Source organism: Oryzias latipes, chromosome 18 (genome assembly GCF_053564925.1).
Source record: "Oryzias latipes strain Hd-rR chromosome 18, Olatipes_Hd-rR_3.1".
In the NCBI taxonomy this organism is placed as follows: domain Eukaryota; kingdom Metazoa; phylum Chordata; class Actinopteri; order Beloniformes; family Adrianichthyidae; genus Oryzias; species Oryzias latipes.
In genome coordinates this window covers 25,270,275-25,284,841 of record NC_136254.1, presented here as the reverse complement: position 1 = coordinate 25,284,841, position 14,567 = coordinate 25,270,275, and the positions used below count along the sequence as shown (strand labels likewise).

Here is a 14,567-nt window from a genome sequence, read left to right as displayed (position 1 = left end):
ATCTGTGATCTCAGCGGGATTCTACTGAGCCCTCCATGGGCCAGTGGTTAAAAAGAAAAAAAAAATCTGATAAATCCGTGCGCAGCGTTTACTAATCTGTGCGCACGGTTTATCAGATTTTGTTTCTTTTTAACCACTGGCCCCTGGAGGGCTCCATAGGATTCAACTAGAGTGTGTGCATATGTGTGTGTAAAAAGCTACACACACATTTTTAAGCTGTTTGGTGGCCAACCTGGGACTGGTGCTTAAATGCAATGACACAGCAGTGCTCAAAGCTGTCCATAGTCACAGGATTTCACATGCCGTTTTAAAAAAAGCCAAACATTTTCCATTACTTGACCAGAAAAAAAAAAGAACACCTTTTTTCCCTTTAAATCTTTTGATTAAAGGTTTAAAGCCCCATCCCGCTCATCTTTTTATCTATTTTAAAAGTGTTCTTTTAATTATGATTGAGCTGTGTTTAGCCAAAAATCAAAAAACCTCTTGTTTTCTGGGGCACGGTTTCTTCAGAGCAGCAAGAGTTTATTGGAAAGTTTAGCTTTGGGACCACTGGCGCGGAGCAACCCCACCCTTCGCGTCTCCCATAACTCGGAGAGCTGTTTACATGCCTTTCCACTAGATTACAGCCCCTCACATCCCCAACGTAACATTACGGGTGCAACAAAGACACACATGGATCTATTTGTCTGCAAGTGGATGCATGGAACTTAGCAGGGAGCTTGTGGCCTGCCGATTAGTGTCTACGTTACACTTATGAGCTTTTTCCAACAGCATTTTTTTGTCCCCTCCAGCCCGATTTGAATAAAGAAATACTCAGAAATGCAACTTTGAGCTTGTTTTTTTTTTCTTTTTTGAATTAAATGCATGTCCTCCATCATTAGAAAAATGCCACAAGAACGTGTTAAAAACACCCAAAACATGTTTTTTTGTTTTGTTTATTATTATTATTATTTTTTTTTTTATAAGAGTAGGTCTTTAAGTAATGTGCGCCGAAAACAAAGTAATAGGTCTAAAACAAAATCAGACAATTGCCTGTCCAAATCAAATGTGTAGCCTGGAAAGCATTAAACCCCCCCATCTTCTTTTTGTCCAAATTTTTCTCAGTGCAAACATTCACCTTCAGTGAGTAAGATGGATCTTCCAACCGTGACGAAGGACAGTGTTTCCCAACCTTTTTCAGGCCATGGACTGGCTTAAAGTGAGACAATGTTTTGATAGAATCCAGAACAGCGAGCAATATTTGAGGTATCCGGCCAAACAACCGAGCGCAAGCGGTCCAGAGGGTGGAGCAAGGAACTTGTGGCCCCACCCAGCGCATTTTCTACGTTACAAAATAGCCTATTTTTCAAACTGCATTTTTTTCATCTGCTCCTCATTCACAACGATGTGAATAAAGAAACACTCAGAAATGCAACTTTGAGCTAATTTTCTTGATATGTGTCCTCCATCAGAAAAATGCCACAAGAACATATTAAAAACACCAAAGAACATGATTTTCATGGGAGTGTCTCTAAAGGTGGCGATTGGATTTGTGAACAGCAGGACGATTTGAGATTGTACTGTCCCCAAACATTCTGACAGGAGGCCTTTGACACATGAAGCTTTAATCAATCCTCAGCTGTGATAGTGACACTTTAGTAACAAGCTCTCCATCAGATAATTACTTTGAGTAATTAATAAGGTGTGAAATTACCAGGCTGCTGGGGGACAACCACACCAAGAGACTGCAGCAGCATTTGCGACGTTTTCTTCACACAGAAAAGAAAGTGGGCGAACCAAATCGGTTAAGCTGGCTAGCTGGAGGTGTAATTATTTTCCAGTCATGACCTACGTACTTGGAGCAAAACCTTTACCTTAATTCTTTCATTAGTTTTGGTCCAAACTAAATATTTGTGTGTATTTTATCCTCTTTCTCCCATCTTTTATTCAACACAAGATTGGATGTTCCAGCAATTTTTACAGGATGTGCCTTATTCTAGTGGCAGTAATATTTAAAAGCAGCAACTTTCAACATGTGTAACCTCACTAAGGCAAAAAGAGCTAAGGAATCTGTGCAGGTTTGATGCTGGAGAACAACACAGAAACTAGAAACCAGTGGAGGGCAGAGGAACTGAAACAGAGAGGCCTGATCTGAGCTTAGAGGGAAGCCGATATGAACCCAGAAAGTCTGGCTCTGCATGTGAGAAGCAGTCCACCCAAAATGACGTTGAGCCCCTAAGGGTTCTGGAGAAAAGTTGTAGGAAAGTTGTAGAGTAATTTAAGTCTTTTTTTTTCTCTTTATAGTAACAGTGATGATTTACTATACTGATGAACACCACAGGGGTGTGTCCTCAGCCTGGCCCTCTTCACTCTGTTCACCCATGACGGCTCCGCTATTCATCCCACAAACATGGTTGTGAAGTTTGCCGATGACACCACCGTAGTAGGTCTCACATGGAACAATGACGAGACCCACTAGAGAGAGGAGGTCCAGCACCTAACAGGATGGTGTGCCGACAACAACCTCGTCCTGAACACCTCCAAGACCAAGGAGGTCATTGTGGACTTCAGAGGATCTAGGAATGTGGTGCACACCCCCCTCCTCATTCATGGGGAGGAGGTGGAGCGTGTGGACCACATCAAGTTCCTGGGGATCCACATCACATCTGACCTCACCTGGTTGCTGCACACATCCTACCGGGTGAAGAAGGCTCAACAGAGACCCTTCCTCAGGAAACTAAAAAGAACTGGACTGTCAAAACAACTTCTAGGACGGATTTGACCCGGGTGGTGAAAGCCGCACAGGAGATTGTGGGAGGACCTCTCCCACAACTTGACTTAGTGTACGACAGCCGGGTCCGACGGAAGGCTGGTCGTATCGCTGCAGACCCCGCCCACCCAGGACACCAAATGTTTGTACCTCTTCCCTCTGGAAAGAGATACAGGAGCATCAGAACCGACACGAACAGACAGAGAAACAGCTTCTTCCCCAGAGCTGAGGTCCATCCAACCCCCCCCCCACACACACACAGATACACAGACTTAATATAACTCACTAATCCCCTGTCACTCTACACGTTTGACAATGCTCTGGCTGCACTTTTAAATTTCTATGTGGAATTATTCAATTATTTATTGAAAAAGAGCTTATAATTTCATTGTGCACTGCATAATGATAATAAAAGATTCTGATTTATGATATGAGCCAACAGTGCAGACTTAATTCTCCTTTTTAAAGTCACGCTGCAAGGTTTCCTTATAAATGTCTTACAGAGAGAAAAGAAACTTTAAAGAAACGTTTGCAAACTGTAAAAGTTAAAGTAAGTTAAAATAAGAAAGAAATCTGTTTGCTAAAAAAAAATGTTTTCCATGGTTATATACTGTAGCTACAGTGGCCCTAAAGTCCAAATTTCATCAACAAATCACACAACTCAAAAACAGATTTAAAAAAAAAAAAAAATCAGCCACAATTAAGGCAAAGCAATTATTAAAAGACAAATAAATAATTCATTTTGAAAATGTCAGAAATCCCAGCAACCACACTGGAATTCCAAACAAGAAAGACAGAATACAAATACAAAAAAGGACACAAAGTAAAAGTAATTTCTAGAAATCAAATGGAATTTTAAAAAAATGAAACAAAGTAAAAAGGTACCTGAAAAGGTAGATATGAGTCACTGAGGACGCTTGTTCACCATGACCAGAATCATTTGCCATGGCAACACCGGATTGCCTTTTGGCCACACCCACTTTAGGAGTTCAGTGACTGATCAGTCAACTTTTTAGCACAGTTCAGGAAGAATATCCTTCTGCTTTCCCTCTACTTCAGAACGCAAACATCATCTAGTTAGTTATCTCCCATAGTACCCAACTTTTCCAGTTCCTTATTTTACTTCATTTTTTATCCATTTGATTTCTGGAAATTGTGTTTTTTTCCCTGATTTCTTTCCTTTAAAAAATGTTTTTGGTTTCTGGAATTTCAAGTTTTTTTTATTAACTGTTTTGCTTTTTTAATTGTTGTTGTGGTCTTTATGTTTTTGCATCGAGTGATTTGTTGATGAGATTTGAACTTCAGGGCCACCGTATTTAAATAAGTAGATTTACATATTTACAAGTAACTCTTTCCTCTGGAATTTCATGAACTCCTTCATGACTGAATGTATTTCCAATTACATAAATCAATATTCTTCATTTTTTTCCCTTTCAAGTTGGTGCAAAATTTCTGGGGCAGTCCTGGGTAAAATGCAAATTAGCAGCATATGGTGTGAACGGGTTAAACTTCACATCATTTTTCCAGATGCTTGTCAAACGAGTGCAGCAGATGCCATGTTCACTGGCTGGGAATGAAAAAAAATGTTATGCAACATGGTTTTCCATCTGGTACTGTCTTGTATTTCCAAAAAAAAAAAAAAATAGAAAAAGAAAAAAAAAAGTTTAGGTTTCTTTATTTATACATTTTGGCCAATAGGCCAAACCCCATTAACCCTTGTGCTATTCTAGGAAATTTAACATTGGGAGTTGGGTCATCTAGACCCACTAGACAGTGCGCTGAACCTTTTTTCTTCATTGATTTGTGATCTTCACTGGTGTCCATGGATTACATGAAATCTTTCCACCTTTATCCACCTTTATCATGGTACGGAGAACATGTCAATGTAAGGGTGGGGTCATCAAAGGCTACGTTCACACTGCAGGGCTTAATGCCCAATTCGGATTTTTTCAAAAAATCCGAATTGTTTGCTAGACCGTTCACATTTCCAAGTAAATCCGAACTTTTGTGATCTCCAGTGTGACCGTGACACGACCCAAACGAGACCCGCATGCGCAGAAGCCAAAAGAATACTCAACGGTGAACGACGTCACTTGTTGTTTGCGGAGCAAACGTTAACAATGGATGTCAACAACAGTGTTGTCAAAGCGGAGGTCTTTTTGTAATATTAAATTTATTTTCACGAAGGAGCAGCACAATTACAATCTTCTCATTTTAAGAAGGCATTGGAGTCGGGATCGTCTGTACCCACTGTTGTGGAAGAGGAATGTGTATGTGTTGGGCCCGCGCGCCCGCGTGTGTGTGTGTGCAAGCGGGTGCCGCGATAGAGAATATGGGGGGGGGGGGCAGTGTGTGCGCGCATTCATGTTGTGTGTTACGGAGGACGGTAATAAAAGAAGGTTTTCCCCCCAGAATAAATGCTATGGACTCTTTATTAACCCGTTCTGGAGAATCTAAGGATCAGAACAGGGAGGAGGAGGAGGATCGCCTGGGTCCCCCGCGCTTCTGAGCACGGTGGGAAAGGAGTAAGAAAAAAAAGTTATCGCGGGAAAGGTTCAACACCACGCTCTGCCATTTATCTGGAAATGTTTTCAAAAACCGCCCAGTTGCGATCAGAGCCCTGGAGTTTGGCCTGAAAAGAGCGATCAGCCCAAATATTAATCCAATCAGTGACTTCCCTTCCCTTCCACTGACTGGTCTCAGCAGCATCGTCCACCATGGTTGATGTTTACGTTCTCGTTCCCGCCTACTTCAACGCAAAATGATGACGTTTGTTGCGTGTCGATGACGTACAGTTCGGAATCAAGTCGCCTGGCCGGTCAGACGGCTGTCGCAATTGAAAAGAACGGCTACAATTCGGATTCAGGACGGCAAACCCACGGGGCCTGGGTCGCAATTGAAAAGATCGGATCTGTGTCATTCAGACTGTCATGAAAAGATCGGAATTGGGCCGCTTAGGGGCAAAAAATTCGGAATTGGGTCGTTTCAGCCTGCAGTGTGAACGTAGCCTAAGATAGCACAAGGGTTAAAAGGCAAATTCAAGGTATCGTAATAGTGCTTTGTTGGCTTAAATACAACAGACACTAAATTAGGCTTTAGGTCTTTAATATTTGAGTGACATCCTCTGTTATCTAAACCATAATACAAACAAAAGCTGTTTAAATTTGCCAACTACTTATTTACTCTAGCTGTAAAACCACAGCCTATAGAAACCAAGCATTTGTTCACTACTCTAATGCCACTCAGACTACGGACACAGTTTCACAGACATGATGCCAGTCCAGCCTGGTTGCGAGTATCAAATATTCATTGTTTAGTCAGGGATTACAGGCTTTGGACGCACTGTCCCCACGAGGCAGGTGGAACATGACCTGCCAACCTGCCAATAGTCATTAGGAAACCAAAGCGAGGGAAACAAAGAAGGCCAGTACCCCCCCCACCACACACACACACACGACTCAGAAGTCAGTGAACTGGAAGCTTTTTTCCAAGGCCACAGTTCTTAAATCAAAAAGGTGTTTTTCCAAAAGCAAATTTCAAAAAAAAGATCATCTGTCAGACTATATTGTTTCAAAAGGCCTTGAGCACACAGTTGACCAGATAAGGCAGCTATCCCATGGCGGCACAACCAAACACGACCTGCAACTCCTGCAACATGAGCTCAACTAGTTCAACCACGGCAGACAATTCCAACTTGTAGGAGAGCAAATTTTACAACGTTTTCAACAAAAACAAATTCATCTGCACATCTAATTTTTTTTTTGCACGGTTAAATTAATTTCTATAAACTTTGGAATATTTTTCAATTGCATGATGAAATAAAAAGGATGAAAAACAAATTAGGTAATTATGGGAGAAGTAAATTCTACATTTTTGTGTGCAGCAGACTTTCACACAGCTGATGCAGGTGGAGGAGAGGTGTTGGGTAAGGGGGGGGGGGGGTGCAGAAACTGCTAATCCCTTGTCATTTTCTAGAACATTTTCTTGTTCTAGTTGAATAAAGAAATACTCAGACGTGCAATGTTGGGCTTAATTTTCTTGACATCTGTCCTCCATTCTGAAAATGCCACAAGAAAATGTCAAAAACACCCAAAACACAATTTCTTATCAGCGTGAATCTTTATATCTTACATTGTAGGTTATGCATGAACGAGGATGCAGCATTTCCAACCCCCTCCCCCACCAAAAAAAAGAAAAGAAAACTAGTGTTCATCCCACCACAAGGCCAGGGTTTTCCATGACTCAATCCTTCCAATGTGTAGATCTTCCCATGCAAGGCCCATCAAGTACAAATGCTGCAAAGCTGAGGTGTCAGTTATTTGAGGTATGGATTTTCACATCACATCACTGAGCTGAAGAACAATCCATCAAAGAGAAGGGGAAAAAAAGCAAAGAAATCCAATTTAGCTGATAAAGCTGATTTTTTTAAACAGTCTTTCTTTTTGTTCTTTGTAGATCACAAATGTATCCATTAACAGGAACACAGAAAACTTCAACGCGCAGGAATGAAATCAATGAAGGCAAACTGAAAGCTCAGAATATTTAGGAATAAAATGAACTTTTCATTGTTTTGTCCCCATAGAGCGTGTTTGTGTACATGGAGGATGTCCTGTGATGTCAATTATGATGAAAGGAGTGAGCAACAGGCAAAGGATGATGCATTGCAGGGCCTGGAGAGCCTGACAGTCATGAGCAGACGAGGTGTGCAAGACTCACAAAAAGCACAGCAGAAAACCGGAGCAAGCGACAGATTTAGAGCGCTGCAACACAAATGAAGCGCTAGATATAAGGCGCGTTGAAAGCCTTGCATTGATTAGCTAACAAACAAACCTAAGAAAGTGTCACTTGAAGTGAGCATTACAAATAAATCCTGCTTTAGAAGATCTGCGCGATCCTGATGGATTCTCCGCCGCCGTTGGAGCTGCCCTCCCTGCTCGTCTGTCACAGGGGCCGCGGTGGAAACAGTGGAGTAATTGAAGATTTCCCCTGGTGTGCGCAGCCAATAACTGTCTGCTTTTCAAAGGATTGAATATTTGCTGACACCGCTGTTCGGATTCAGAGCCTGGGATCTGGCGCATCTGTAATTTCCATACCCTCTGGATACAGAAAATTCAAAGCTGCCATTGCAGCAGCAGCACCATGAATACAAATTGTTGTCCAAAGTCTTGGTTAAAAAGTCCTGATCTGTTTCGGTCGGTGAAGGATTTTTTTTACACAAATTGATTAACAGAACAGACACAGCAGTCCAAACGTGGCGAGGAACCAAACCTGCCCTGTATGTGCACGGGCCGGCCTTGGTAACAAAGCGGTCAATAAAGTAATGGGGTGTTCAAGGACGGTGAAGATCTCGATTAAAATCACATGCTCTGCTAACTGACTCCATCTATCATTGCCGTCTCCTGGTCATCCAAATATGGCCAGCTTTGCCCTGGTCAGGCTATTTTTATAACTCACAGGTAACATGTGACATGCTAAAAGACGAATGGATCCACCCAACTGAAAACGCTCTGTTGCTCTAAACGAAAAGCAATGACTTTACTGTATACATAAATAATCAGCACTTGATCTGATAAGAACCAGAGTGTGGCAACCATGCAAAAGATATAAAAGTAATAAGTCAATAGGGGTGGGATTATAACTTTGCTTCTTCCAAATCCCTTTCAAGCAACAAATCAAACTCTACCTGACTTTATTTGATAATTATATTTAATAAATCTAATGAGACTTGTGTGTACTGTATGCATACTGTGAATATGTTAAAACCATGTAAAATTATAATGTCAAGAGGGCATCATCTTCTTTCTTCATCTTCATTTATTCATCTTCATTTATTTTTTTATTTTTTCACTGTCTCATTAATGTATTATGAAATACTTGACATTGGTTTGATTTATTTGTGTTTTGTAATTTGTTTGAAATAAACCCAAAATGTACCCAAATGTCCAACATGAGTTCTATGAGAAAAGATCAATAAATTCAAAAAAAAAAAGTTATGGATACAGTTTGTACAGCATTTAATGATGGTTATTAAAAAAAAGAAGAACAAAAAGAAATCAACATTTCACATGTAATTAAATCCATAAATGCCTCATTTATACAAATACATTAGTCATTGCTGGACTTTATGGGATTCATTTATTTAAAAAAACAATGAGATTAAGTGTTAAAACAGACCAAATAGATTTGGGAAAATACTAGTAATAACAAAAATAAATACGATTATGTACCAACTTATTTCACAGCTTAAAAAATATAGGTTTTCACATTATAAATTTTAAAAAATTGGCTCTTTGCTTGTTAATTAAAGATGGCAATGAGCATGGTGTTTACTTACATAGTTTAGGGAGTAACTTTAATATTCTATGTATTTTTGGTTAATGTGGTCTCCTCCCGTTTCCCCACTTACACACACACATAGAAACTATTACATTTGTAGATAGCATTAGTGAAATGTAGATTTTTGTTTGATTAGTTTTTTGGGGTAAGTTCACCTCACAGAAATGAACAACAACCAAGGCTGGATTTCGGCATGGGCAAGGAGGGGGTGGGCAATGCTCCCCAGAGTCTGTGACTGCCCACTCAAATGTGATGGCCCACAAAAAACCACAATTAACTAAAGACCACAAAAATTACAACAAAAAAACTAAACAAAAACGTTAAGAGAAACTTTTCTGCTTGTGCCTGTCCCAAGCCCGGTAAAGGCAGAGGGTAGTACATGACACGATGATAGCATGGTTTTCTAAGCATTGTAGAGGCTTGGAGGGATACAACACCCCAAACTAGCAACACACCCAGATTTGCCCCTCCCCTGATCTTCTACCTTAACCCGGGCCAGACAACAACCCATAATTAATGCGCAGGAAAGCTGCAGAAACGATGCCATGCTATTTCACTTGTGCAGAAATGGAAGAATTCCTCCAGCTATCCATCTATAGTGACACGCCTGCAGAGCACCTATTCATACTGTCAGGTGAGAAACTCCTAAACTTCTTCAGCTTTGATTTGCTAGAAAGTATAAACTGTCCTGAAGGAAGGAGCAAAGCAGCCTATTTAGTTGTTGATGTAATACACAGTCAAGGTGTGCTGGTGCAGCTGCAGTAAAGTTTTAGTTTTTATGACTGTGATAAAAAAGGATTTTCTGGCTACTATGCAGCACTTTGGATGCTGAACGGTTCTTGTGCGTGATATAGCAAGGCTGCTTTAAGGGATTTTGTTCTTTTTGGAGTTTTTTATATCCCCAACAGCGGATATTTTATTCCAGTAAGCATTTATAATGAGGCTCTATAAAGTGTTTATGTTGTTTTTTTGTTATGGTTTAGGGTTAGGGTACTAAATTGTCACGCAGAGCTGCTCATGTGTGTACAGCACCTGAAAGGTTTCTGCTTTATTATGTTAATATTAAAGGAAGAAATGTTTTTAGGAATTTAATGTATACGTGTATGCACACCAGTGTAGCATTAGGACTTTGTATTCAACAAAAAATGATAACCACCAGCAACTATCATACTTGGACCAATGAAGTCTTCTCTTTAAATGAATACAATGGACACAAACGCCAAAGTCTTGTGCCTTCATTTATAGCTGGTCCCCAATCGATCTGAGAGAAAAAACAAAACAAAACGCAATCTATAATTTTATCTGTTTCATTTATAATCGGATTCAGAAGGAAGTTTCATTTTGGAAAACTACTGGGTTCTCTCCACCACATCAGACTTATTCTTGACATATGAAGACACGAAAATACATCCACTACTTTCTTAAAATGGCTGAGCTGACTGCTAAATTGAAACTCCAAAGCTAGCAAAGTAAACAGGAAACAACCGTTTTTGGAAATGTTCTTTTCAGCAAAAAGATCCATTAAGGAAAAAGAAAGAATAGCTTTCGACTTCAAAATAAAAGCAATCTGCATTTAACAAACAAAAATCAAGAGTCTTTAGTCCAAATACGGATTTATTGCCACAGTTGTTCAAAGATTTTGTGTTATTTCTTATTATGAAAAAAAAATAAGAATCAGACGTCCACATCTGCCTCCATAAAGGCAGATCCTGACATAAAACCGATCTGAAAAATGTACTTTTATTGGTAATCATTGGTTTGTTTGTAACTGCACGCCCTTTGGAGAAAAAGCTCCACTGATATTTGTGAACTCGCTCCAATTCTTTCAAATCAAAGCTACCGTACATTTTTAATTGTGTTAAAAGTTTCAATGCAGCCGGTCGAGGCGGTAGACTTGTTTGGCAGGAAGACGGAAAAAAAGAAACCCTCCTGGAAAAGCCATTTGCCTATATAAAATGCATGACAGAAGACATCAAAACGCAGATAGAGCAGTCCTTCTAAAGGACTCAATATGAAGCGATACTGCTGACTGTTGGACTTTTACCGCTGTTCAAATTGTGTTTAGTCAGCACTGTTTTGATGAGGGACCAGCGTTGCTGTCAGGACTTGAAAACAAGACACTTTTAAACTTTTAGGGTTTTAAATTTCTGATTTCTTTGTCCGCCAAAGAAATCAGAAATTTGATTCTCAAAGGAAATGTCTTGAAAATAAGTGTTTGACAAAAGGCATCGACATGACATTTGTCCCCCTTTAGAACATTAAAGGAAATAAGCAAAGACTAGAACGCTAATCATCTCATTAACCAACAAGGATTGCAAACGTCTTGCAGGTAGCTATGGAAACCGTCATTATGCTCCTATGTCTTAATGCTGTGGATGGGTTGCTTCAAGCTTTGCAATATCCACAGCCTTGTATTTAATCTGTTTGATTGAAAAACTGATCTGCTGGAAGAACCGCCCACTGATGGTGCCGTCCTCCATCCCCGCCGCCAATTCTCACCGCCTCCAAGGTCAAGGGGACTAAATGAAATAGGCCACAGCTGTGGGAATGGCTTCACTTTGCTTGGTGCAATTCTCTTTTTTTTCTTCCTTTTACATGCACAAATGGAAGACATCATTTACTAAAAAAAATAAAATAAAATAAAAAGCATGTACTGTAAATTGGACACAAGCATGATTTCTTTTCAAAAACAATCTTTCCCACGCTCAGAAACATGCAGAAACATGGAATAATGAACCACTCGACAGCAAAGAGAAGGTGTGAATGTTTGCTCAAGCAGCTGTGTAACCCAACCGTGCAGTAGATCATGACGTCCAAAAACAAGCGTGACAACCCCAAATACTGCAGGAAACTTGTTGCACAAGCACCTAAATCTGAAACTGCTATTCTCTTCATACTTTATTTAAAACCTTCGCAAAGTAATCCACTGGTAATCCGCCATAATCCATAGTCTAATCTCGTCAAACCCTCCGATTCATTAGTAATGCTCATAACAATATGCTTTGCAATGTGATATCCTCCCAGTGAAAGTCATTAAAACTACTCTGAGTTACGCGTTTGACTATGCCTCATGCAATATTGAGCTGCCATGTTCAATATTTTAAAAACTGCATGGAAACTAATGAAAACAAAGGGAAATAAACGTCTGTGCAAATCCTTATACTTCAAAACTGTTAATAAATATCCCAGAGGTTATACCTTAATCATTATTTGATGCTGTTTAATAACATTTTTCCAGCATCATCGGTCAACCGTATTTTTGTTTTTTTAAAGCAAAACTTGTCTAAAAGTCTAAAAGTGTTTAAACGAGCATAATTTCTTGAAAGCGATGAATATATGAAGAAGCTTTGCTGCTGAGAGCTGCATGAATCACAGCAGGACAGGGTTGGATCTGCTGTTCAAAGTCTTACCGGTGTTTAGTGTGCCAGTGATTAGTCTGAACAGGTACTGTGCGAACTTGAGGATCTCCCGCTTGCACCTTTTCCTGCAGCTCATCTTTGCTCCTCAGGAAGGGGTGGTGGTGCTTGGAGAGGGCAGCACAAGCGGAGAGGCTCTGGCTTTAGGGTTTCAAGAACAAAAACAAAAAAAAGGAAGGAATCCGAGGGGAGACAGTTAACTTTAATGGAGAGCCACTTTGGGGCAGGAGTCCTCTTCCTGTCCTCCAGCAGTTCTGGCTGTGTCAGAGTGGACCTCGGGTCAGCTCAAAAGGATGCTTCATCAGTGAGCGGACAGCAGCGAGCGCTCCTCGTGGCTCCGGGATGTTGGGCTCTGATCGACACGTGGATGCAGTTTTGGTCTTTTGACAGATCTTAAATATTTGCTTTACCTCCTGCTCCCCGGAGAAGAGAAAGGGACTTCTTCTCTCGTCTTCAAACCCTCATTCCCACCTCCTCAAATTGTCACCTGTCCCTCCTTTTACTCTGCTGCCTTCTCAACTCAGTGGGTCTGTCTCCACCCGTCTCGCAGGCACACAAACAAACACGCTCCCACACTTGATCTCGTAGTGCGCCTGCTGCTCGCTCTACTCAACACCATCTGTGGATGTTTTACCCTCGCTGACGGTTGCCATGGAGGTGTGGCCTGATTGGCTGAAGTAAAGGAGGAGGAGAAGAGAGAAATACGGCGCATGAGGAGGAGAAGGAGGAGGAGGAGAGAAATAAGGAAAAATGAAGGGGGAAAATTGCCTACCTCTATGAATCAGCAGTGCTCATAAATAACATGCGATCCTAAACTAAACATTTATTCAAAGCGTGACAGTCATGGACTACAGATGTTAAAGGAAGAAGTTAACACTTGAACTTTAGGGAAAAGCTTACAGATCAAAACCTATCGATGGTTTTATGTTGTGTTTTGTCCAGTAAAAACAGACTGAAAACAGTTTGTTTTCCATTTTAGTCTGGATCAAGTGTAAAAGCACGCAAACTCCATTCCAGACTCTGATTGTTTTTAAATCGAGATAATCAGTCTAAGAAAATACCATTTGGATTGAGACATAGTAGTTTCATTTTCTATCATATAAAAATGGCCAAGTGCCATCACAGCAGACAACGCACATCTGAAGACAGCAAAAAAAAAAAATGATTACCAAAGCATCATCACAGTCCAATGTGTGGAAACACTGAATTTTGCAAAGACATGTGACCAAACAGTGTGGCAGAATGATACAAAAATGTAATGTTTTGTATCATTGGACTGAACCTTATAAAACAAAAATGTGATAGGGTTCGCCATTAATTCTAGTTTACTTGTTTGTTTGTACACATTTACATTTACATCATTTTTGATTATCTTACTTGAATTACAAGGAATCTGGAAAGATTCCGCTGCACTGTTCAGTTTTCAGATATTTATCTCTAAGTCACACTGGTTAAAGTTTCGGCTAAAGATGTCCTGGATCCATTTTAGGATCATTCAAAATGAACCAATATTGACAATGAATCGGTTCGGCAACCACTGATGATGATATGAATGGAACGTAAAATGAATTATCACTTCCCTAATTGTGAGAGATCTTTGTTTTATTCTACAATACTGGACCTATTGTTCTATGAAGGTTTGAACTTTGAGAGTTTAAACGAGAGTAAAATGTGAAAATGTTTACATCTGCGAGAAAACTGTTCCAAGTGTGTAGTGAGGAGTTTGACAGCCTTAAAACATCGGAATTGCTCATTCGTGGATTTCACCTATTGTGGCTTATTTATGGACCGTATCCCAGGCAACCAATGAGGGAACAGAGCTTTGTGAAGCAATATCTTCTGTGTGCTGCGTAGCTGCACAGTTTGTTGTTGATGGTGTTGTTTTAACATCAGAATGGGTTTGTTACTGGTTTGAAATGGAGCTACACAGAGGCTGGAGAGTATTGCATGCTGTTGTCTACCCGATTGCCTCTGGAAAAAAAATAAAGAAAAGTAAGTGTCCGCCTTATTCCACCTGGTTCTCGTCTCGACTACAATTCTTGAACAAACTAGATGTTTCTGATGCT

The 14,567-nt window shown here is 40.2% G+C and overlaps 1 protein-coding gene across 5 annotated transcripts in view; it reads right to left on the bottom strand.

Annotated features, from left to right (window-relative positions):
- Nucleotides 1–14,567, bottom strand: part of kcnip4a (potassium voltage-gated channel interacting protein 4a) — a 187,062-nt gene that overhangs the window by 118,231 nt on the left and 54,264 nt on the right. Inside the window, exon 1 of one of the 5 annotated variants that reach the window (XM_011487368.4) lies at nt 12,496–13,167. The exons of the other annotated variants lie outside the window; for them this stretch is intronic. Coding sequence (XP_011485670.1) covers nt 12,496–12,580 — 85 coding nt within the window. The 5' untranslated portion in view covers nt 12,581–13,167. Of the gene's footprint in view, nt 1–12,495; nt 13,168–14,567 lie in introns of those variants that run through there. 5 annotated transcript variants of the gene reach the window in all.